At 40.0% G+C, this 23,332-nt stretch overlaps 2 protein-coding genes across 3 annotated transcripts in view; both read right to left on the reverse strand.

The window, feature by feature from the left end:
* The window catches only part of aclya (ATP citrate lyase a), a 24,228-nt gene extending 11,134 nt beyond the window's left edge, over positions 1 to 13,094 (reverse strand). Inside the window, exons 1-10 of the mRNA XM_058418174.1 lie at positions 12,937 to 13,094; positions 9,444 to 9,621; positions 8,439 to 8,561; positions 7,707 to 7,769; positions 7,179 to 7,369; positions 5,431 to 5,510; positions 4,168 to 4,298; positions 1,770 to 1,888; positions 780 to 916; positions 315 to 376 (exon numbers count right to left, since the gene is read on the reverse strand). Of these exons, the coding sequence (XP_058274157.1) occupies positions 315 to 376; positions 780 to 916; positions 1,770 to 1,888; positions 4,168 to 4,298; positions 5,431 to 5,510; positions 7,179 to 7,369; positions 7,707 to 7,769; positions 8,439 to 8,561; positions 9,444 to 9,602 (1,065 nt within the window). The 5' untranslated portion in view covers positions 9,603 to 9,621; positions 12,937 to 13,094. The remainder of the gene's footprint in view (positions 1 to 314; positions 377 to 779; positions 917 to 1,769; positions 1,889 to 4,167; positions 4,299 to 5,430; positions 5,511 to 7,178; positions 7,370 to 7,706; positions 7,770 to 8,438; positions 8,562 to 9,443; positions 9,622 to 12,936) is intronic.
* Positions 13,095 to 16,756: 3,662 nt separating this feature from the next.
* On the reverse strand, positions 16,757 to 22,013 carry cnp (2',3'-cyclic nucleotide 3' phosphodiesterase). Of its 2 annotated transcripts, none has more exons than XM_058415737.1 (4): positions 21,752 to 22,013; positions 19,072 to 19,767; positions 18,856 to 18,983; positions 16,757 to 18,310 (listed from the first exon to the last, which is right to left on the reverse strand). In XM_058415737.1, exons 2-4 carry the CDS (start codon positions 19,751 to 19,753, stop codon positions 17,834 to 17,836), a joined length of 1,287 nt encoding a protein of 428 aa, XP_058271720.1. In that variant the 5' UTR covers positions 19,754 to 19,767; positions 21,752 to 22,013; the 3' UTR covers positions 16,757 to 17,833. The 2 variants fall into 2 exon arrangements, with proteins under 2 accessions (XP_058271720.1, XP_058271712.1); XM_058415729.1 differs by having other exon boundaries at positions 19,072 to 19,771; positions 21,752 to 22,012.
* Between the last annotated feature and the right edge of the window lie 1,319 nt (positions 22,014 to 23,332).

Genomic DNA, 23,332 nt, shown 5'->3' on the forward strand with positions numbered 1-23,332 from the left:
TAATCTGTCAACAAAATAACGCCCGAAAAATCACCTAGCTTTTGAACGCATGCCAAAGGCAATGTTGGTATCGTGGTTTACGCCTTCAAAACAGCTTTCATTGAATGCAAAAAAATAAAATAAAATTCGTAAACTCGCTTCGGTTGGCTTTGCTTGGCTTTCCACTAACGCAAACAAGTTTTGAACGGCTCCTGGATGTACGCGCAACTTAGCCGGCGTTCGGTTCGGGTCGGTTCAGTTCGTATGCCAATGCAATTTTCTTCAATATTTTTAATTCTTAAGCATCTTTCATGCTGTGTAGTCTGGAAACATACCTTAAAGGTTGCAGCTACATTAGTGAAGTTTGCGATGCTTCCTCCAATGATCAGCACCTTCCCTATATGAAAGAGCACAGAGATCATTCAAACATCTAATATTTTTCTGTATATAAATATTTATATAAAAATAAAAGATTTCTAATAATCTACAGATGTTTGTTTGATTTGCGAGGCTTAAAAAATAGGAAATTAATAAATAGAGTTTGCAATGGTCTTTCAGTGGAATCAGAATTGTTAAATGCACGTTTCTCCGTTTTTACTTTCAGGTAGGAGGATTTTATAATCCTAGAACTTTATTTGTGGTTGAAATAAATGCAAAGTTTCAGTTCAGGATAGTTTTCAGAAACATATACAAAGATTTCACCATGTAAAAGAATGCCTGAATGCCACCCATGCACATATTGTAGTGTAGAATTCTGGCTAGTGTCAGTGAGTTTGAGATCAGTGATAGTCAGGACGTACCATCAAGATGTTTCTCGCGGGTCATTAGGGACAGGATCGTCTTGGCATAGTCGTAGGTCTGCTGCTCGCTTGGAGCTCCTGAATACTCTCCATAATTGGCCAGCTCATTAACTCCACCCAGGTCGCAGATCGTATCGCTATGAAGACAGGAAGTAAACAATCGTTTTTTAACCTAAGATCCACAAGTACAGGAATAACAACCTTATCCCACAATAAAAACATAAATACTCATGGGGTTATTTTTTATGACAGTTAACTTTCCACAATTGAGCGAGTCTATTAAGGACAAACATCAGGGTGTGTAATTTGTTTACATGTACAGAGAAATGATTCCACACACACACACACACACACACACACTCTAATTAGTGCTCTCACTCTCGCATTTTCTCTCCTGACAGATGGAGTGAGACAGGAAAGCGCCGTCACTAAGAGCCAACTTTATTCCTCCAGACAGTCTTTTCTCAGACACAGCTGGTTAATGCAGTTCAGCTCTAATGGACACCAACACATGGCTCACATCTCTCAGCTATTTCTTCAGAGAAACAGCTCACACTCCACTAGTCTGGAAGCTTCCAACACCACAAATCAACAGTTTTTTGCTATTGGCTGTAGAAAGTTTTGCATTTGGGGGATCCTTGGGGGATCCTCAATTTCAGCAAAAACAAAAACCTCTTTTTAGCAAATTAACACATTTTCATATTTCTAGCACACTCAGAGAGCTGGGTACATCTTCCCAAATAGTGTACTACTGCCAATAAACTCTGTTTAGATTAATAAAATGCCTTTAACAGGTTGTCAATGCTATCTAATCAAGCTCTGGATTAGGTCAGTGATCATGAATGGTTTGTGAGAGAGATTTTACAGAAAAGGCAAACACCAAAACACAGAGAAATGTATCATATTATCCATCTTGTAATTCTAACGCTGGTTAATACTGTATCCATATAATGCTGGTTAATAAAAAAAAACGCTTAATCAGTACTGTACCTATACACAACCGAGGCTCCGCCGCCTGCCACCATGGTCCAGATGCGTCCACGAGGGTTGAGTAGAGTGAGTTTCAAACTTGCACCACTTTTAGCATCCAAGTCTGCTATATATGCTTCCTAATGGAAAAGAAGCACAAATATTAATGACGGAAATTCATATACACCAATCAGGCATAACATTCTGAGCAGTGAGAGGTGAAGAGAATAACACTGATGATCTCCTCATCATGGCACCTGTTAGTGGGTGGGATATATTAGGCAGCAAGAGAACATTTTGTCCTCAAAGTTGATGTGTTAGAAGCAGGAAAAATGGACAAGAGTAAGGATTTGAGTTGTTTGACAAGGGCCAAATTGCAAAGGCTAGATGCCTGGATCAGAGCATCTCCAAAACTGCAGCTCTTGTTAGGTGTTTCTGGTCTGCAGTGGTCAGTATCTATCAAAAGTGGTCCAAGGAAGGAACAGTGTTGAACCGGTGACAGGGTCATGGGCGGCCAAGGCTCATTGATGCACGTGCAGAGCAAAGGCTGGCCTGTGTGATCCTATCCAACAGACGAGCTACTGTAGCGAGTTCCAAGTTTGGTGCAAAAAGATCTTGGTGTCAGATACCACAGCACACCTTCAGGGACCTAGTGGAGTCTATGCTTCGTCGGGTCAGGGCTGTTTTGGCAGCAAACGGGGGACCAACACAATATTAGGTATTTGGTCATAATGTTATGCCTGATCTGTGTATTAGCTGATGAATACGAATGAATATTCTGTTTATCTATTGGTGTGACAGGACAGTTCGGGTTTATAACCTGATCAACTGATTTATTGGAACAGAGGGAATAATATGACACTCCACGTGATTAGCTGAGCTCACTCAGCTAAACCTCAGCTGTTAATCAAAGACTTCTGAGCTCCTACCCTCCCGTCCTGTCCCATCTGGCTGAACAGAGCCTCTGTGTGATACACAACCAGAACCACATTTTCCATCAGTCAGCGTGTGTGTTTACAAGAGCGTTTGGATGTAAACTGACAGCCTTATTAAGTCTGTCATCTTGTCACAGTTTACTGAATATTGTTTTATTGCTGTCTATTTTCTCTCTCTATTTGTGTGTGCATGTGTGTGTGTGTGTGTTTGTGTAGCATGCAATAAACCACTGGCCGACCCTCGAGAAGGCTAAAAGGGTGTATACATCACTGGGTTTATTAGCAGACAAAGTGACAGGAAGCTCAATCTCCTTCTATTTACAGCAATACAACCACATATACCACAAAGGTTCCTCATTCACAAACATGCACGGGTGACACAGCGTAAATTATTCATAAAGCAAGACTTCTAATTAAATATTAAAATCATTTTTCTGTGTAACAGGAACATTGAGAATGTTCAACATGCACGAAAGAGAAGTATAAGCTTCACAAAAATCAGAATCAGGCCTTTTTACAATTTTATTTTTGTTGCCAAATATATATAAATGTGTAAATAAACTGCATGCAGGGTAGATGTTTAATCATGAGTGAATATCTCAACACATCATAATCAAAAGACGCTGCTTCTGACTTCAGTAGCAGAACTGGTGTTGGGGTTTCTTTGCCTTATCACCTGCATTAATTTACATTATTTAGCTAAATAAATGTTTTATTTAAATAAATAAATTTATTTTAAGTTGTCTTAACATTTTGTCTAATAACAAGGAAAACAGTGTTTACAGGCAATTGGACAGTAATGTATGCTTTTATTCTCCCTACTTGAAGTTCCTAATGTTTATCTCATCAGGTCAAGACGCAGCAATAAAAGAAGCAGAAGGCATAAAAACTTAACTGATATTGTTAATTTAGTCATGTTCATTATTTATCTGGATGTTTCAGAAGCTGTACTTTTTTATTTGACTACAGCATGAGATAGTAACACTTTGATACATTGAGAATGAATTTATTAAAAACCTGTTTCCTGTTTTTTTTTTTAATTTAAGTATTTATTTTTTAATACATTTATTTTTATTTATAATACTTTTTTTTTACTATTTTTTATTATTATTTCTTTATTTTAATTATTATTAATTATTATATTAATTTTTATCTATTTATTTATATGTGTTTTTTCCCCCCCATGTGTTTCCTATCTGCTCATCTTATTTTTGGTTATTTATTTATGTTATCAAGGAATGTCCAGTTCACTTGTTCTAAATTGTTTCGATGTATAAAAAATAAGATATTAACAAACATTATAAAAACATTTCTAAATTATTAATATACTATAAAAGCTATCAAGCAATAATGGGCTTGATTACCGCCATCATTTCCAAGTCATTCACCTCAAATAAATCCATACAAATTGTTTTGTTTCATATTACAAAATAGCATTCTTTATGAGAAATTGTGTGGGAATTAATGTCCGTCCATTATCTTACCTCAGGATACGCCTCTCTGCCAAAAGGAGGAGGAAACTCCACATCACCCCATTTAGCCTTGCAGAGGTAATCAGCTGTAGCATCGATCTTAGCAGCCATGTCCAACACATACACTCCATCCTTAGTCACCACTGAGACAGAGAGTGAGAGAGAGTATAGATTTTATTAGTAATGTATTTTTTTATGTAGATCTACATATTAACCACAGAGAATAATAGTGAATCTTTTAGTGTGTAAACACACAGCACAAACAATTTCAGTAGAACTCCTACCGTAAACACAAAACTCATTAAATTTCACAGGTTTATTAGACAGAAAAAAGTAAGGTTTATTTAGTTTGGTTTATGTTTGTTTACTTGGTAAGAAACATCAAAAGTATCAAAGGAGATACAGAAGCAGATGCTATGGGACCCAAACCAATGGCTAATTACCATCACACACACACATACACACACACAAACATACACATACACACACAGGCACACAAAGACACACACACTTCCCTCAGCCATCCTAATGAAATTAAGAAATATGGCACAGGACTGAGAAACACTCGCAGTCTTTCTTCATTCCCTCTGATCCAGCAGTGATACATAATGTAATAAAACCAGATATCTGATTAAGTAATATAATATTTGCAATATTATAAGGTAGGTTTGTTTACCACTGATTAAAACTGTTGCTTCATATAGCACTAAAGTTAATTCTTGGAGGTAAGTGAACTGATTAATTAACTAAAAGGAAAGTGGTCTGAGTGGACATGCTGCATTAGCAGACTCATTAGCCTCTTGCACGGCAAATTGTTTAAACAGTTTCCTATTTTTCTTTCTGCTGAAGTTAACAAGAAGATCCTCAGAACCTCTCGTGCTACCTCTCGTGAGACTCCACTGTCCTGAAGACGTTTTATATCAAAGCACTCCTTAAATGTCAGATAAGCATCACCAAGCTTCACCAGATCAACAATGATATATTTTTCATTGTATACATAATGAATCTAATAATGATCAGTCCAAGATCATATGGAGTCAATAAGTTGTTAATATAGGAACAAGCAGATTATTAGAAACCTGTATGTTTTCTTGCACCAGCAACCCATGCAATATATTATTAAAATCAATATCTTCTGACCAATCAGGATCAAGAACTCAACTGAGAAATACAAGTATGACTAGCAATTCAACTGAGCAAATGGCCGATGATCATCTCTTATGCTGTCATGTTATTTAAAAAATAAATAAATAAACTAGTCAAATTGTGACTCACCCAGTGGGTTGATCTCCAGGTAGGTGAAGTACAAGTCCTCGTACAGGTTAAACAAACCCACCAGGAAATTAGCCAGAACGCTGAACATGCACAGATACAGAATACACATTAGATTAAAGGTTGTACATGGACAGACCTGCCCACAAGACATATGAAATAGACGGTGTATTACATACAAGCATGTGCATCATGTCCTATTGTAATAAACATTTGTGATTATGACAGCAATACTGTTTACACTAGACATGTACTAAAATTTCAGATTGTGAAAAAATTAAGGAATAGTAAAATTAAATACTATATATCCTATATATATATATATATATATATATATATATATATATATATATATATATAAGTTTAATATTAATATTATTTTTGAAATGTTGTTTAATTAAATTCTTGCCAGTTATGATGGCAAAAGACAAAGAAAAAGAGAGAGGTAGAGGTCAAGTGAAAGTGTTTGTGAGCTACAGATTGTGAGTGTGTATTTATAGGGCAGTAGAGAGTTAATAAAATTAATAGAAAAGTGCCATATCAGTCATAGAGACAGACTGTTAGTGCACGCCTGAAAGAGTGAGTGAGAGAGGAGGAGAAAGAGGAGGAGGTAAAAAAGACTGAGCAATGTGATGTCCACACCACCAGATTCACAGAAATGTGTGTGCGTGTAAAATGAGTGAGTGAGAGAGAGAGAGAGAGAGAGAGAGAGAGAGAGAGAGAGAGAGAGAGAGAGAAAGAGAGAGAGGGGGGGTAGTGAATCAGAAACTCCCAACCATGAACAAAGTGGCATTTTCTTTCTAACAGTCCCCCCGAGAGAGAAAGCAAGATACAGGAGAGGCTACAGAGTGGAGGAGACAAAGAAAAGAGAGAGAGAGAGCTAGAGGGAGAGAGAGCAATAAGCTAAGAGGAAAAAGAATGATGAGAGAACAGAGAGAAAGAGGCATTAATAGTGTCCTGGAACATCACACAGCCAGTCTCAATGTCAGCCAAGACTGTGAGTACAGCCAGAAAGAGACGACAGTGTGTGTGTGTGTGTGTGTGAGTGAGAGAGAGACAGAGGGAGAGAGAGAGAGAGAGAGAGGGAGAGAGGGAGAGGGAGAGGGAGAGGGAGAGGGAGAGGGACAAAGCGAGAGAGATCTAAATAAGAGTCAAGAAGCAGGAACGTGATTAGAATGACGCTGAGGTGAATGGAGTTGTGGGAAAGATCGTGATGGGGTGGAGAAAAATATGGAGGATTTAATTTGTCTAATGGACACACACACACACACCTAAGTTACAGTCTATGATAAGTGGGTACACTGTCTATCCCTCCCTCCCTCTGTCTTTCTCTCTCTCCACTTCTCCACCCTCATCTTCTCTCTGTTGCAGTGGACGGAGTGACTAAGGCAAAATAACAAAATATCTATCTATCTGTCTGTCTGTCTGTCTGTCTGTCTGTCTGTCTGTCTATCTATCTATCTCTCTGTCTATCTGTATCTATCTATCTATCGTTTCCTATACTATTCCTAGAATGTTTTCCTATTGTAATTGCTTTTTTTTAACAGTTTATTTTATTGCATTTCACAAATTTAGATGTCATTTTAATGCTTCATCCTACATAATAACCCTGCTGCAATACTGCATCCACCTCCACCACCTTCATTAACCATTCAATAAACTGGGGGAAAAAATCCGGGTTGATTTTTACTCAGATTTTATTTATCGGATCCATCAACAATCACATCATCCCTCGTTTTTTTCACACTCACTCTTTTTTGTCTTGTGGGGCGTGTGTGAGGAGTTTCTGTCTCACTGAATCCAGATCGAGCTTCTCATCTACGCCCACCAGGAGCTTCTGAGCTTTAGAGTCCACATCACCGACATCAACACCTCCCTCATGATGGAAGAGCACGTAGTCACCCTCCCGGGCTGCATAAATACACACATAAAACTCTTCTTCCTGCACACACACATGCACACACACACACACACACACACACACAAAAAAAGTTACAGATGAGTTTCTATTTATTTATATTATTGAAGCCATTGAGTTTGTGTTTTAAATAAATGTATTAATTTGTCCAATCTGTGTGTCCGATAAACACAGATAAATGAACAGGCTTAAAAGGAGTTGTTGTGTTACTGGACAGTAAATATCCTGGTACATTCCAAGTCCATATGGTCCATCTTTAATTAAAAGGGTTTGTCTGGTTGTTTTTGTGAAATAGACTCAGCATGAATTTCTTAAGAACTTATTTTATAAATACCTCCTGTAGATTAAGGTGCCACTTTACCTGCTTATGGGCAACAAAGGGCTCTATGAGGAAATTCTTCAGAATACCTTTCGCCTTCCCCACCTGAGATAGGAAAAAAATGTTTTAGTCATCAGCGCAATCTTTGATTACTGTAATAACAACAACAACAACGAAAGACTGGAACAAATACATAAGAGCGGGCAGGTAGTGACCGTGTAGTACACAGTAAAAAGGGAGACATAAACTGGAAGCTTAATGACTGGACCTCAGGGCTTCTCAAAGAAAATGCTAAAGAAATATTGGACAGCAATTGCTGCAAGCAGCCAGCAATCCCCCCCCACACACACACACTTACTGTGCAGGCACAGCAGCAGAGTAAAAAGGCTCCAGATATAAATCAACAGGGGTGAAGTCACCATGAGAAATGACATTTCAGAGTAAGTGAGTGAAAAAAAAAAAAAGGAAGGATGACGAGGTGGAAAAAGTGGAAAAAATGAAAAGAGAGAAAAGGCTCAGAGTCTTTAGCTGGTTAAAAGCCTCCAGGGACAGGAGAACATTTAGACAGTGAGCCTTGAATCATAGATATTACAGTGAGAGGAAAAAATAAATAAATTAAGAGTTCACACATGTTAATGTTTGTATTTTAATCAAATACATTTCTATTAATTCTCAATTATTTATTATTCATTTATTTATTTAAATATCACACATTCACTGGATTTCTGTTTAGTGAATATCGACTGAACATCATGTGTGTGCATATGCGCTCACCATGGTCTCTTTCATAAGGCGGGGTTTGAGCCATTCTTTGACGCCCTGTAAATCAAGGTTGACGCCTACTAATCCCAGCTTCCCTCTGCGCTTGATCAGCTGATCTGGCTTCACAACCAATCTCTGAAAACACAAAACGTGAGGCTTGTACATCACATCCTTTATATAATCTAAAAGTATTATGAGTAAAAAAAATAATTAGCAGTATGGCAGTCTACAGTGACCATGAGGAGGGAGCAAGGGATGGAGGAAGGACAGAGGGTGGAGGCCAGGAGAGGATGAGTGTCTAGGGTGGACATAAATGGGATTTCCTAATCAATTCTGTGGCTCTGCCCTTTTTTTCCCACCACTGCGTGGGTGAGAGAGAGAGAGAGAGCGAGAGAGAGAGGGAGAGAGAGTATAATATGATTAAACTCTGACCTTCACCATTATAGTGATTAAGAGAGCTTTTAGAGCCAGACTCTTGGGTGATGTCTCAGTGATACATGAGCTGTGTCCCTGATCACAATCTATGACCTCATATACTGACCATACTGAAACGTATTTCCTCTAATAATATAAATGCGTCCCTGTTTACACAAAACATTACTATTAAGATGGGTTAGATATTAAGATCTAATACACAAATACACAACCTTTTGTCTGGATGAACAATACCGACATGCTCAGAAATTGTCAAAAATGTCGTATCATTTGGCAGATGATAATGTATTGAGACTTGAGACTGCATTTTTAACTGCACATAAATTCTATTTTATCAGTTTGCTTACTTAGCTCTTTCTCCTCAGTGCCCCAGCTTTACCTTCTCTCCAAGGAATATTGATGTACCAGCAGCAATTATGTGGAGCACAAGCCAACACCTGATAGCTCACTACAGCAGCAGCCTACACAGCAGTGTATATTTGCACACTGCACATATTTGCATGCTTCAGACTGCTGCTGGATTAAAGAACACTACATAATACATGATACATCCATCCATCTATCTATCTATCTTCTGCCCACCTCAGTCCGCAGCCATGGATGCTCCTGGACCAGTCGCTCCCAGTCGGTTGCTGCAGTGACATTAGCGTAGCGAAAGCGGTTCTGCACCACAGCTGTGGTGCAGATGTGCTTGTACAGGAACTCCTTCCCTGTCTGCTCAGAGATGGCCTTCGCTGACATGCTGCTGAATCTCACACAACTAGAGGAAAATGGAGAAGGCAAGTAACAATTTTAGGTGCTTGTCAAGGTCAGAGAAGCTTATCTGTGGCTGTTTATGAAAGATGTTAAGCACAAGTTATTAGGAGATTTTCCTGCTGTAACACAGGATGCTAATAAATAGATTTGGAGGTTTGTCATGTCACCACTACACACACACGTGATCAGGGTCCAGGCCCACCTTCAGTGACACCCATTTATCCAATAAATACACCCAAAACAGTAAACATAGACGTTAGACAGAAAAGGGCGTGGCAGTAAGTTGATTTGTGTGCAAATACGCTCCATTGTAAATTTGCTTTAAAAAACTTCATTACCATCAAAACTATCAGAACATTAGGCTTTGGGCTTGAGGATGATTACTAGGATGAGCAGAAAGTGCATGAGCAAGGCATAAGTGAAAAAATCTGTCTACCTGAAACTGGAAGCAAGGGTACGGCAAATAAGTGAAAATACAGATGATTCCCTTAGTATGTCCTACAAGGTGTAGCCTTCCTATTAATTTGGCCACCAGATCTGACCTTAAAAGAAATTCGTGATCACATTGTAAATATATATTGACAGGAACCTTTACTCAAAATGTCCCGTTTTCCTGTAAACATGGTGATGTGTGCAACTGCCACCACAATGGTCCAGGATAACAGTTTCGATCCTGAGCTTGGGTTACTGTCTCTATGGAGTTTCTAAGCTGGGTGTCCCTGCATTTAGGTGGGTTTCCACACACTAAAACATGCTAGTTGCTAACTATGAACCAGTGTGTATCCCACCCAGTGTGTATTCCCACCTCATGCAGTGTCTTTCTAAAGCTCCAGGTTCACCAATAAGACATCAGTGTTTCCGATGATGAATGAAAAAATGGTGTACTGCTGGACATTTTTATCCCTCACTGCATGTGTTACTTAAGTAAACTCAAGGTTCTCATGATATTAAATGGCTACATAAATAAACTGGTATGAGGAAAAAAACAACTAAAGACTTTGCCGCTTCCTCCCTGGGCCTTCTGCCTACTTATCTGTTCCTTACCTTCTCGTAGCGCAACAAGCCGATGACTAAAAATAGTCTTGATTGCAAGGCTAACATGATTAGTGCCCAAGCCCAGCTCTGCAAGAGAACAGTGTATGGAGAAAGACTAGATCGATGCAATCAGAGGCACAGCAGAGGCAGAATGCTGGAGGAGTGATGACTGAGGAGCTAGCTTTCTGTGAATCATCTTAAAAAATTGCAAGGAGTGTCCAAAGTGATGCCCTCTCTAAATAATGATCCTTTGTGCTGCAATGCTTGCAACTTGCTTTCAACATACAAACAAATCAAAATGTGTTGATCAAATCAATATACAGTCCCTTTCCTCAGGGTTTCTATGAAAGCCACACCCCCTAATACATGTACACATAAGGTATCATAGATAAAACAGCCGCATGCTATAGTGCAGAAATAAATATGACATGAGCAGAGACGTCGCCTTGTCTTAATTGTTTGGGTGCTTGTAGTCTAAATCGTTTGTTTTTCTCCTCTTGTCAAATGTGAATAAAAGACAATATTGTCTGTACAGTCGTGTATTCCAGTGCTGTATGAAGATTAGCATCTCTTTGACAGATATCAGCTCTCCTGAGTGACACAAGCAGCCCTGTGTGTGTTCTTTCCTCTTGACTTCCCTGAACCCTGTCAAAGCCTCCATCAAAATGAGAACAACAGACTGTCAGTGAGCTTCATCACCCTGACCCTTCTCGTACACAAGGAGCAATCAGAACAGCCAAAATCTGACAGAATGAAATGCATTGTGTAATGCAAACACAAGCATACAGACTGACTAGAAAGCTTTTTACTTCAGAAAGGTCACACACTCATATTCATATGCAGAAAATGGGTGTGTGTTTTGTCTGGATCATTTTAATGAGGAAAGGAATACTCATACAGCCGTCAGAGCCAAGGAGCTCATTTTCACATTCATGTTTTTCATTACACTGTGCGACAGCATTATGAAATGTTTCTAGGGCTGAGTAGGACAGTGGAAGCAGTTACACAGCTTCAAGGTTCCCAGCTTGATCCTGTGCTTGGGTAGAATTTTAGAAGGGTTTCCCTCTCAATAATAATCAAATTCCAGAGATACCTTAGGTATGCTGAATCAAGGTGTCTTGCATAAAAGACTAGTTTTTTCACTCCGGTTTCTGTTTGCATTTTAATGACCCAGAAATTTGATCTGCCTTTATTTCCTTAAATGACTCACAACAACTATGCAGTTTCAGTAGAGATTTTGACAAGTGTAGTTTTCATACCACCTTCTCTTCCATCCATCATTCTCTCCACCAGGACTGCACGCATCTCATAAGCATCTCAGCACATCCTTTTCGATAATTAGATTAAAAAAATCAATTCGGGGGGACCAGGAAGAGCTTGAGGAGGATGCAGACGTGTTTGATTAGGACAGGAAGAGACTCCTTGACCAAACCAGATTGGTGATGACCAAACCGTGTCACACAAACAGGACACACACACATCTTTGGATAAATCACAAGCCTGATTAAGTGAGAAGGTTATGTCTTTAAACATGAAAATCAGGAAACACCACAATCTGTCCTCATATGCTGTGTGTTTATCTCGGATTTACAACACTATGACAAGGAAGTAGTAAGAATTCACAAAGAAGGAAGACGACTGATAAATTACCATGTAGTGAGTTAGAGTATTGGTTTAAATGGAGAACAGCACATATGGTATGCACTTAGATTAAATTAGTAAGCAAGGCCAAGGTATAGCTCCCAGTATTAATCAGGTATATGTCTAAGCTCTGGTTCCCTCATATACATAAATAACATGGTAATGTAAAACAGGACCATAAATTGTGAGAAGAGGAGGCTATATGAACACACCCAGAAGAGGGAGTGATATTCCAGGTGATCTGATATTCCAGGTTTGGACTTCTAGAGAAATAGCAGGTTCATGACAAGTGCAAGACGATGGCGTAATAGAAGGATGTGACAGGTAACACCAGGGGCATTTACTTTTGCTTTAATGAATGACAGACCGGTGGAACATGTTTGCAAACACACCCACCCCCTGTGCACTCATGGTGGATGAAGCATCGCATAGAAACTAGGCTGAAATGTTCACTATATCTTCCGACCACGGACTTCCTCCATAGACTTTAATTAACGAGCCTTTTAACATCGGAACAGTCCATTTTTAATACTAAACTAAATTAAAAAAGCAGCATTTTCCCCCCAATAAATTAAGTTGCTATCGTATAAAGTAATGTCGAAAAAAAAAAGGATTTCAGGTAACGTGACAATGTTATACTCACGGTTTTTTATGTATGAACAGAAGAGTCTTTTTTTCCCGCTTCTGTGAACTGATACCGCTTTCTTTCACAAATCTTCTCCGCGCGCTCCGTTTCAGCGCCTCTGTTTTCTTCCCCCCCTCTCCATCTGACGATGGGCTGGTCCGATCTATCTTCGCTCTGATTGGTCCGCTTTGTCAACGTGTTCCAGCTCCGGTCCATTCAGCCAACAAATGTTCATTGCTTAATGGTGGCCTTATCATGGCTCTGTTCCAAGTAAAAATACGGGTTACTAAAGTGCAGAAAATATACAAAACCCTGATCTAAACCTGAGGTATGATTAGACCTGAAAGTCCAGTATAGTAATGTGTTTATTGTAACGCGCACTGCAGTTGGTTAGTGAGATGAGAATTCCGGCTCAGATCATTTGACTCGGCTCATAAATATGAACCGACTCTTTTAAACTCGGCTCCTCAAACGACTCATTTGGCATTATTTTGATGTACTAGACACAATCTTTTGTCCTGTATTTGGTATTCTTGGCATAACAACGAAATCGTACTCTGCCTTCTAATTACCAAAATACAATTACTATTCAAGTAAATGTGAGGTCTAAAAGTTCACTGACGAAAACAGTAGTCGTGATGAATTAATGTTTGAGTGTCTGCTGTATCTTCATTAAAAAGCTCACGTTTCCACGTATCATACTACTCACTATAATCCACCACATTATGTTCACTTACACTTCAACGATAAAGTAATTGCCTGCATAAAGAAAAGAGTTATAACCTAAATGGCTCATATATGGGAGTCGGTTCAAAGAGTCGACTCGTTCGTGAACGACACAAGTAGGCACTGATGTGGCTTTAAATGCTATTGACAGAGCGCCCACTGTACACTGTGCATGTTATAAGAATATCCCTACGCTTTTAGTGTTGGTTTTCTTATTATTATGCAAGTACACATAAAAATGTGAACTCATCGACCTATGTTCAAAATAAAGTATAGGCTACATGCACATGCATGCAGGTAGAACATACCCTGTGGCTTTTCTTTAAACACCTACCCTGAGTACACTTCGTGGTTTCATATATCTGCAATGATTCCCACTAAGCTTTTAACCTCTTAAAGATGCTGTTCATTTCATATGTCTTGACTATCAGGATTGTATCAGGTATGTATTATCTATGTAATGTGTAAATGATGTAGGTGTAAATGCATCCAAGGTTCACTTAAAACACATATAAATCAAATCACTTGAACCAGTTCAGGATGTTGAGATGCATTAGAGCATTTTAGATATTAAAATACTCTCCATGACATTTAACATTCAACCCCACCTGCTTATAATGGTATAAATAAACCAGAAATTAAGACCACTAGCACCACCACCACAGGAAACTGGTTATCAAATGCTTCGATCTGATATATGTACAGTCAGTTTTCATTTCATTTTACAGGCAATGCATCTGTCAGTGTTCATTAATTTAGGGTTAATTTGTGCAGCAAAAGTGTAATCATTTCACAGTTTTTGTATTTCTTAATGTCAACACAGTAGACCAGTATACGAGAATGCTATTTTAGACACAGTCCGTCACTTAACACTGAAATTCAGAATGTATCCACTTAGAGTGGAAGTAATGTGATTCTTTCTGCAGGCTGAGCTGGTATTCAGAATCAATTATGCCTATGGTGACAACATTTTTTTGTCATGCCATGTAGTGTCATCCATATCCCCTAATCTTTTTATATGGAGTGACTCCTTTTTCAGGGTTTAGAAATCACCATGAAATTTGTGTTGGAATAATACCGCAATACAGTGAGTCAATGTTGAAATCAAAGATTTCTAAAATTGTCTGCAATCATCTCAGCTATGCCAGAATGAGGTAATCAGAAATCAATAATGCTTTCCAAATTAAGATGTTTGTCATGCTGCTTGCACGTGAACAGTCATGATGAGGACTTGTGTGAGAAATAATAGGAATTAACTTCCTAGTGTATATTATGGTGGGGGGGGTGCAAATACAGAGCAAAATAGAAACTGATGTCATGACTAAAAACAAATTTATGTCCTTTAAAAACTTGAAATTAACGATGATCCATGCCGTTTTGTTCCTACATATGTATAGAGCCACTTTGTGATAAGAAGGTCAAATGAAAGTCTTAGCCATTAAAGTGAGCAAGTCTGGCTCTTTACCTCCAGTATGATTACTTAATGCAGTCTGAGATCTCCAGCCAGGAGACATAAGTCAAAGAGGTTTAAAAGAAAATGTTCCTATTGATTGCTGGGGAGCGGCACTGACTGACGAAATACTGAGATTAAACATTTTAATTGCGGCTTTCATAAGCAGATAAGACAGTAGCAAAAGGAGTCTTCTCAATCTTGAGTTTATAGAGAATAAACATGCAATGCTGAAATGCATAATAATAATAATAATAATAATAATAATAATAATAATTATTATTATTATTATTATTATATTTATTTATTTAATTAATTTATTTATTTGATGTGAGACTAAGCAACTTGGTAAATCTCGCTCTGATAGGCTAGCTTGAAAACAGAACCCTATATTCTACCCAATCTTTGAGAAATGTAAAAATTATGACAATTTGTAATGCTGAAAGTATTGTTCCGAAAGCTAACACAGAAGCAAACTATTCCCTGGACCCACTGACCATGACGAACAAACCATAAGGCAAACACTGATTGCTTGCAATATTTATTTTTTGGGAGAAATAACATTGATTTTTTTCTGTTCATTATTTGCTGTTGTTAGCTAATAATAGTACAAATCTGTAATGTAGCCTCATTATCTTTCTCTGTGGATGAGGATCAGTATTTTCCCTCACCCTGAATTGCCACCCCAGTAAAGTCTTTAGGTCAACACTGCAACAAAACTAGGTAGTAACAGTAACTTCCAAAGGTTAAAAGAAAGTGAAGTGAGTTTCCGGAACAATGGGCAAAATGGTCAGATCAGTGTTGTAGGGTTTAAAGATCATTTGTAACCATTTATTGAGTAAATAATTAAAGAAACTATGATTTAAAAACATGCTATTCATTTAGTCAAGTCATCCAGGGCCTATCGTCACCAAATCACTGAAAAATGTTTAGTCAGCTGTTTCTCTGCCTGTTTGTCTCCCTGACAGGTCTAAATTTAATCTAAACCACACAATCCTAAAATCTCCCACATTGTAATAATAATTCGCTCCAGCATTCAACATCATCCCAATGCTGATTCAGCTGAAATGACTTCCTGTACTTTACCCAAAACTGATTTAAATCACTACAAGCCACTGTACTGAAAGATGTCACTGCAAACATGGAGCCATCTGTAATCTGTTTACACACACACTATATAATTAGGCAAGAAAAATCCCAAATAAAACACAATCTGGCAACCCTGGAGTTACCCCGAGTGCCCTTTGCTGCTTTAGTACGTTATGATTTGATGCCACCTTGTGGTCGGATTGTAAATGACCCATTATACAGTACCTTTATTCAACAATAGTGAAGTTGACACTTGCTAATGCTTCATGTTAAATTTCTAATTAATTTACATAGCTAGTGTTTAATTTGACAGTACTACATTTGTTTTAAAAAATGACCTAGCTGCTTCATGTTGTGGAAATAAATAAATTGCTTTTATCTGCAGCCTCACATAACCCCATCTAATACAAAGTAGTGGTCCTTGATCACAATAGAGGGGTTTATTTTAGTGCAACTCTCTTTGTGACTAATTTTCTTTACACACACGCAGTCCTTGGAAGGCAGCTTGAAACAAAAACCCCCAAAAAATGAGGAAGTGAGAGTCAACATTTTAATAAAACCAAGCAAACACGATTGTCTGAGCCAAGCGAATTGTTTATTAAGTGTACAAAAAAAGAACAAGTGCAAAAATACAGCACCTCGACGTGCGAGGCCTACAAAAGCACGGCTTCTGCCTTGTACCACCGTTTTAGAGACAAAGGCATCAAGGCAGTGGCCAGTCACAGTATTCTTAGTGCAGCTTGTCAAACGTGACAGCAGCTGGAAAGAGCAAAGGTGAGACTAGCTCCAAAGCTAAAGAAAAGGATAATACAAGTTAACATGTGAAGTGGCAAATGGCACGAAAAAAAACCCTCATCTGCTGTGAAGTATGAACACGAGAGTTAGGCTAGACACACTGTTTCACTCCCACAGGCAAAACAGCCATCTATACTGGATAAAGAGAGAAGATTAGTAGTAAAGGAGAAACCGTTAGCAGGTCTGCGACTGTACACATTAAAGATGTATACGAGTTGGTTGTGACTAAAGCTGGACACAAACATCATGCAATCTGAGCGAAATTCATCACACGTTTTATTACAACTGAAAAGAAAGGGAGAGGGAAAGAAAAATCTTCTGACTTACCACACACACCCCAAGGCCAACTATCATACACATTTCGTACCAAACAACCTAACAAATCAATAATTTGACAATTAATTACAGGCTGTCTAATTTCATAAGGTGTCATTTCAGTCTGCCTGAAAAACAGGAACTCTTACTACTGCTGCTTGTACAACCCAATAAATCAATACATTTAGATAAGCAATCAGTTGTGTTAAGTGCAGGGAAGACTGAATGCTGCAGTGCAAGGGGAAACAGGACTAATGCAGTGTGAGCGAGCACCTAGCGCAGAGTGAACGACAAGCTACAGCAAGTTGATGGTTGACTGTAAGGCAGATTTTAAGGCCTTGGTGCTTGTGCTGCCAAGCGAAAGGAAAAGGCACCTGCTAAGAGAGGTCGCTTTGGAATGGTAAGGAGGTGTAGTACGTAACCAAATCGTCCACACCCTGCCCTAATGCTGAAAAACATTCACACACACACACAAAACCAGTCTCAGCCCTAGACCACCATCACTCCTTCTCCTCCTCTTCCTCATCTCTCTCCATCTCCTCACAGAATTGAGCACTTTGGCTTCTTCTTTTTCTCCCCACCCTCCTTCTTGGCTGGTTCAGTGGGTTGTTGCTTTTCAGAGAAGCTCAAGAATGTTGCGTCGCACGTGACCGCCTCTCTCAGAGCCAGATACCAGCGACCCTGGCCCAGGTATGAGAGTGTGCCCAGCTCCAGCTCCTCCACTGTGGCTGGTTTCTCTTCTCCTTGTTGGAGGATCAGGATCTCCAGCAGGTCAATACCGGTTTGAACAGCCTCCACGCCTGCAGCACAGCCCAGGGTCACGTGAGCACGGCTGCCCACTGGGAGAGCCTCGACACCAGGGAGGTCAGCTGGTGGAATCCCCTCTTTATCAGCTCCCGTGGGCCACAGTGCGAGCTGCTCAGTGGTCAGTGCCACACGGGCACCGAAAATACGAGGAGTTACTATGAGACCAACAACAGATAGTTCTGTGGTTTTGTCACTGGAATCTTTAACCACCTACACGGGACCAAAAATAGATTATTTTGACTTTCTAAAAAAGCAGTTGTGAGAGCAGTCACATAATTTAAAAGTAACAACCTGCTACTAAGTAAACGAGGTCAATGTGTCAAGAAATACCAATTACATGACAAATTTTTTTCCGGGTCCTCATAGTGGCATAAATAAATTTAAACCCAGTACTTTAGTCATGCTAAACAATAACATCTAGGGCTAATTGTTTTATTTTTAAATCGGTTTGGAGATCAATGTAAAATATGGATACTGCATTCAGATTTACAAATTTCTCTCACTGAAAAAGTCTATAAGTCTGAAAGATAAACATTAATTTGTGTTGAAGGTGTGATGTTACATCATAAAACTGGAGAGAAAAATAGCCAATCAGGTTCCTCTATGCAAATAAAAAAACCGTACACAACGATTTCTAATTTGCATACTGAGAGAATTTCAACTGATGAGGCTAAAAATCTAGACACGTGCGCTTATCTTCTCCTAGATTTATTCTAACATGTTTTTCCTCACAGAAACCACAGAGGACAACCAACCTGCAGTTCAGCATATTCTTTTGCACCTTCTGCCTTTCCATAGTCACAGAATTTAGTAGTGCAGTGGAGTGGTGTATTGATCTGGAAGTACTGCTCCAGATCCACCTCCTTCTCTGCATCCCCAGTAACTAAAAAAAAACACAGAGAAAAGGGTTTTAAAGACATGCATATCCAGCACAGAGCTGTAGTGACATACAGACACTGTTCTCTACTCACAATCACTGATATTTTTCTTGAAGGCCTCCAGAGTGTCCAGCGTCTTCAGGAACTCCATCGTGGAGCACTTTATCTTCTCTTCAACATCAGACAGCAAGAACCAGCCATAGAACATGGGGAGTGCCGGTTCTTTTGGCGACTCAGCTTGAGCCTCTGAGGGCTTTTCTGCCACTACCTCGGTTGGCTTGTCTTCAGCTTTCTCTGCCTCTTTTTCTGGTTCAGTTGGTGCAGCTTCACTTGTGGCAGGAGGCTCTGATGCAGCAGGCTCTGCTTTCCCATCTTCTTCTGGTTCTGCTTTATCTGGCTTCGCTGGCTCTGTTATTTGTTGCTCCACCACTTCAATCTCTGGCTTTGTCTCAACCTCAGCTGGTTCCTCAGCAGGTTTCTGGACCTCGGCAGCTTTCTCGGGGACTTCCTCCTTCTCAGGCAATTTCTCTGGCTCTGTGGCCACCTCAGGAGACCCGTTCTCTTTGGCAGTCTCCACTTCAGGTGTTTGTTCTGTGGACTCTATCTCTACTTCTAAATCTTCCACTGCCGGCTCCTCTGGCTCGGGAGTTTCCTGAGCCGAAGGAGTCTCATTCACCTCCTCAGATATGGGCTGCTCAGGAGTGGGCACTTCTGTCTCTGCCACATTGGTCTCAGCAACAGCCTCCGGCACTTCCTGATTCTGATCAGCTTCCATTCCTCAACAGCGGCCTGTCTGGGGGGGGGGGGGGGGGGGGGGGAGGCAAACACAAGATAGCAAATCAGTCCCACAGTATGTCAGCTTCAGAGATGAAACCAAGTCCAGTGCTCGAGTCGTGTTGTGGCATGTCTGACACTTTGACCTGCAGCAAAAGAAAACTTGCCTGATAAACGTGGAGATGAGATCAGGAGATGAGTTCATGCACCACAGGTAATAAAATATACCATAAGCCTGTTTTTCAGGTTCTGAACACAAATTTTTTTATAGGACTTAATCTAGACTCTATTAACTCGATTTGGTGTTGATCTTATTTACTCGAAAATAGTATCAGGATCAGCCAAACATACCACAGCCTAAGAGTTGAGCAGTATGCAAGTCTAGATGTAGTATGGTCAGTGGAAGCGAGAAACCTCGCAAAAAAGAAGCCCATGAAGAGCGTTCAGAAAAATCTGATCCTATTTCACTCTCCAGTTTTTATTTTCTTTTAACCCAGTCTGCTTTTCCATGTCACAAATCTCCATGTAATCCATTTGGCTCTTCCACCCACTTCATTCAGGCCCCAGCGCAATAACACCCAGGTAAAGTCCAGCAATTTCCACTGATTCCCAAGAGCTTTGGTGAAATATGAGGATCCACCCATTCTTAACTGTACGTTCGGATGCTGTCTGCTCTTGCCCTGATGTCTGCCTTTCTCTCCCCCACTCCCTCCCTCCGTCCATATCTCCATCTGTACCTTGTTCCCTCCCCACACTCACGCACATGCGACCCCTTCTTTTATCCCGTCAAATATATTCGTTATTCAGAACCGGCCAGCTGCTTTTATCTTTTCAGCTCTGATTAGACACGCTGGCCGTTAGTCAGGATTGCACAAACGCCGCTGTGGCTCTGAAACATGAAGGACATCAGCTGACACATGTTCCTGTTATCGAGCAACAGAGCAAACTTCAGCAGTTTGGGCACACAGCATTAGTGCCAGTGACTTTTTTTTCCTTTTTCTTTTTCTCCTTAGTCAGGAAATGTGGCTTGAATAAAGATCGGCCTGCTTTCACGACTTAAAAAAAAAAAAAAATACTGCACTACTGTAGTCCATGGAAAAGTCTGAGATGGGTGTAAAAGTCAGGACAAAGGAACACAGGATGTTAGTTTGATTATTACCAAATTATTATTAAAACTGGACGAAATGTGTGTTCAATCTGCATCAACCTGAAGCTAAAATGATGTCGTGAAGAGATTTTCAGTGTGTGAAACACAGTGTGAGATATAAACACCTGCAAAAGGGGGGACTGGGCCGCACCTTTTGTGCACGCGCCCCAAGCCGCATATAGCCATACTACCATACTAAACAGTGCATCAAAAGACAATGACAGATACAGTGCACTTCTATTCACGCACACTACCTAGTGCGCTAGTGAGCAAGTTCGGACACAGACAGACAGACACGCCATCTGATCCGTTAGAGACAAAGAAATAAAGAAAAGACTCCCGTTTCACGCCCTGGAAACGTCGAGGAGACGAGGCACGTGGATTTTCACGCGCTAATATTTAGTAAACGAGCGGTTTTACGCACAAAAATGACATCTAGTTGAAGAAGACGGAAGGGGACGGAAATATTGGCACCTGGAAGTGTTACAGTTAAGCTTCAACAAAAGAATAGATGAAGATGATGATGAAGTTTGTGATTAGAGATAACAAAGAAAAAAAACATGGACTAAATGGGATTGCAGGGAAATTTGGGGAGTGGCTGTAGTGCATCCACACACAACCCAGAACAAAAATGCTGCGTGTCACACAACACACGCCAAAGCTACACGCTGCCAGACTGAGGGAACGGCCCTGAGGGTGAAGTCACCCCATGTGCCACAATGCAAGGGCAAAAGAGAAAAAACATTCCCCTCAGATATAGTTATACACACATATATATATATATATATATACACATATATTGACGTACAGCAAATCACCCCCCCACACACACCTCCTCAGCCCCCCTCGTACCTGTGTATATCTGTATATGAGTCAGTGGCCGTCGGGACGCAGAAAAAAACCAAAAATCAGCAGCAGCTTTTATTTTCCGCGTTTCTCTCAGGTCCTGCGCTGAAACGCCCCGCCTGGCCAAGCAGAGTTGAGAGGAAGCACTAAGTCGCAACCTTCTTCTTCTTTCTCCTTCTTCTTGAACACGCTATTGCACGCAACGCGGGAGCGGGAGCGCGGGCGTGGGCGCGGGCACGACAGAGGTCTAGTGCAGCGTTCACGTGCACTCTAAAATGACCGTTGATACGAGCCACTTCTCTCGCCGCCTGCTCGTAAATACCAGTGGGAGGGGAGACTCTTTTTTTTTTTTTCATCTTTCTTTCTTTCTGATGCAATGAGTTAGGACAGCGGATGGGAAAAGCACCAGTTGGTGATAATCGAAAGCAGAAAAGGAAATATGCTTAGTATTTTGCTGATGCTGATACTGAGAATGACCTAGCACGTGCTTAAAAAAAGAAATCCAAGACCAGTTCTTCTGCCTTTATGAACGTATCATTCACAAATATTTGTAGATTAAAGTCTGCATAATTCATCATTTGGCACAGATGAGGGTTTTAAAAAATTGGCATATTTTGTAACATTTATTGACATAATTCAACTACTGCCATAACACTTCCATTACCATTATAATTGAGGGTCCAGTGAACAGGATTTCTGTTCTTTGCATTTGTTCTTTTCTGTACAATCTTAAAGCAAGTGTAGAACCCTTGTAGGGTTCTTCGGTTGTCTCTCTAGGGAGGAACCGATAAATGTTCTCTGTAGTACCCTATACTACAGAACTTTTTCCTGTCAGAAAGGGATACAAATCATAATGACGCAGATTTTGGTTCAGCAGATTGTTGGCTTAATATCAACAACACTACTACCACTACTACTACTAATATCCTGGTGAGGGTCATGATGGATCCAGAGCCTGTGCCTGGAACCCTGACACTAACCCCTCACATGGCACCATATTTAATAAAAGATTTAATTCACCCTATTTATTTAGACTGCACTTTTAACAGACTTGATACTAAAGGGCTGTGGAAAAATCAAGGACAATACATCAACAGTCATTAATCCGCAATTTACAGTAAGGAATGACTGCATAAATTTACTCCATGACTCGGAAACTGAACTTGTGGTGGAGCATTTGAAGGCAGCACAGAAGGACGGGACGTACAAAAGGCCAGGCCACGCCCACTTCAGATAAATCACACGTTTAACACGCCCATTCTTTTGAAGAAGACGCTTCGTGGCCACGCCCACATAGCTGAAAAGCCTGTATTCTTCCAGAGCTCAGGCTGGAATGTGTTTGTTGATTCCGTTATTTATCTGTTCTTTTTTTCCTCCCTATAGTTTTCATGGTGTGAAATTTACTTACACTGATATGAAAGAAAAATCAGTGTGGTTAATACACTCCTGTATATGTGGGTCAACTTTTTAACACCGGAAATGCAAGGTATCGGAGCTCAGATAAGCGAAATGGAGCTCTGTCCTTGCTCGAGAGAATACATATTACAGGAGTGTGTGTGTGTGTGTTAGGGCTGAAGGAAAACAACT

The sequence above is a fragment of the Hemibagrus wyckioides genome, linkage group LG02 (genome assembly GCF_019097595.1).
Source record: "Hemibagrus wyckioides isolate EC202008001 linkage group LG02, SWU_Hwy_1.0, whole genome shotgun sequence".
NCBI lineage: Eukaryota > Metazoa > Chordata > Actinopteri > Siluriformes > Bagridae > Hemibagrus > Hemibagrus wyckioides.

Excerpts from the sequence above, each read along its gene's own strand:
- cnp (XM_058415737.1), bottom strand. The coding sequence starts at position 19,753 with ATGGAAGCTGATCAGAATCAGGAAGTGCCGGAGGCTGTTGCTGAGACC. Across the intron at positions 18,984-19,071 it reads CAAGAAAAATATCAGTGATT|TTACTGGGGATGCAGAGAAG; the intron begins GTGAGTAGAGAA and ends GTTTTTTTTTAG. Across the intron at positions 18,311-18,855 it reads AAGAATATGCTGAACTGCAG|GTGGTTAAAGATTCCAGTGA; the intron begins GTTGGTTGTCCT and ends GGTCCCGTGTAG.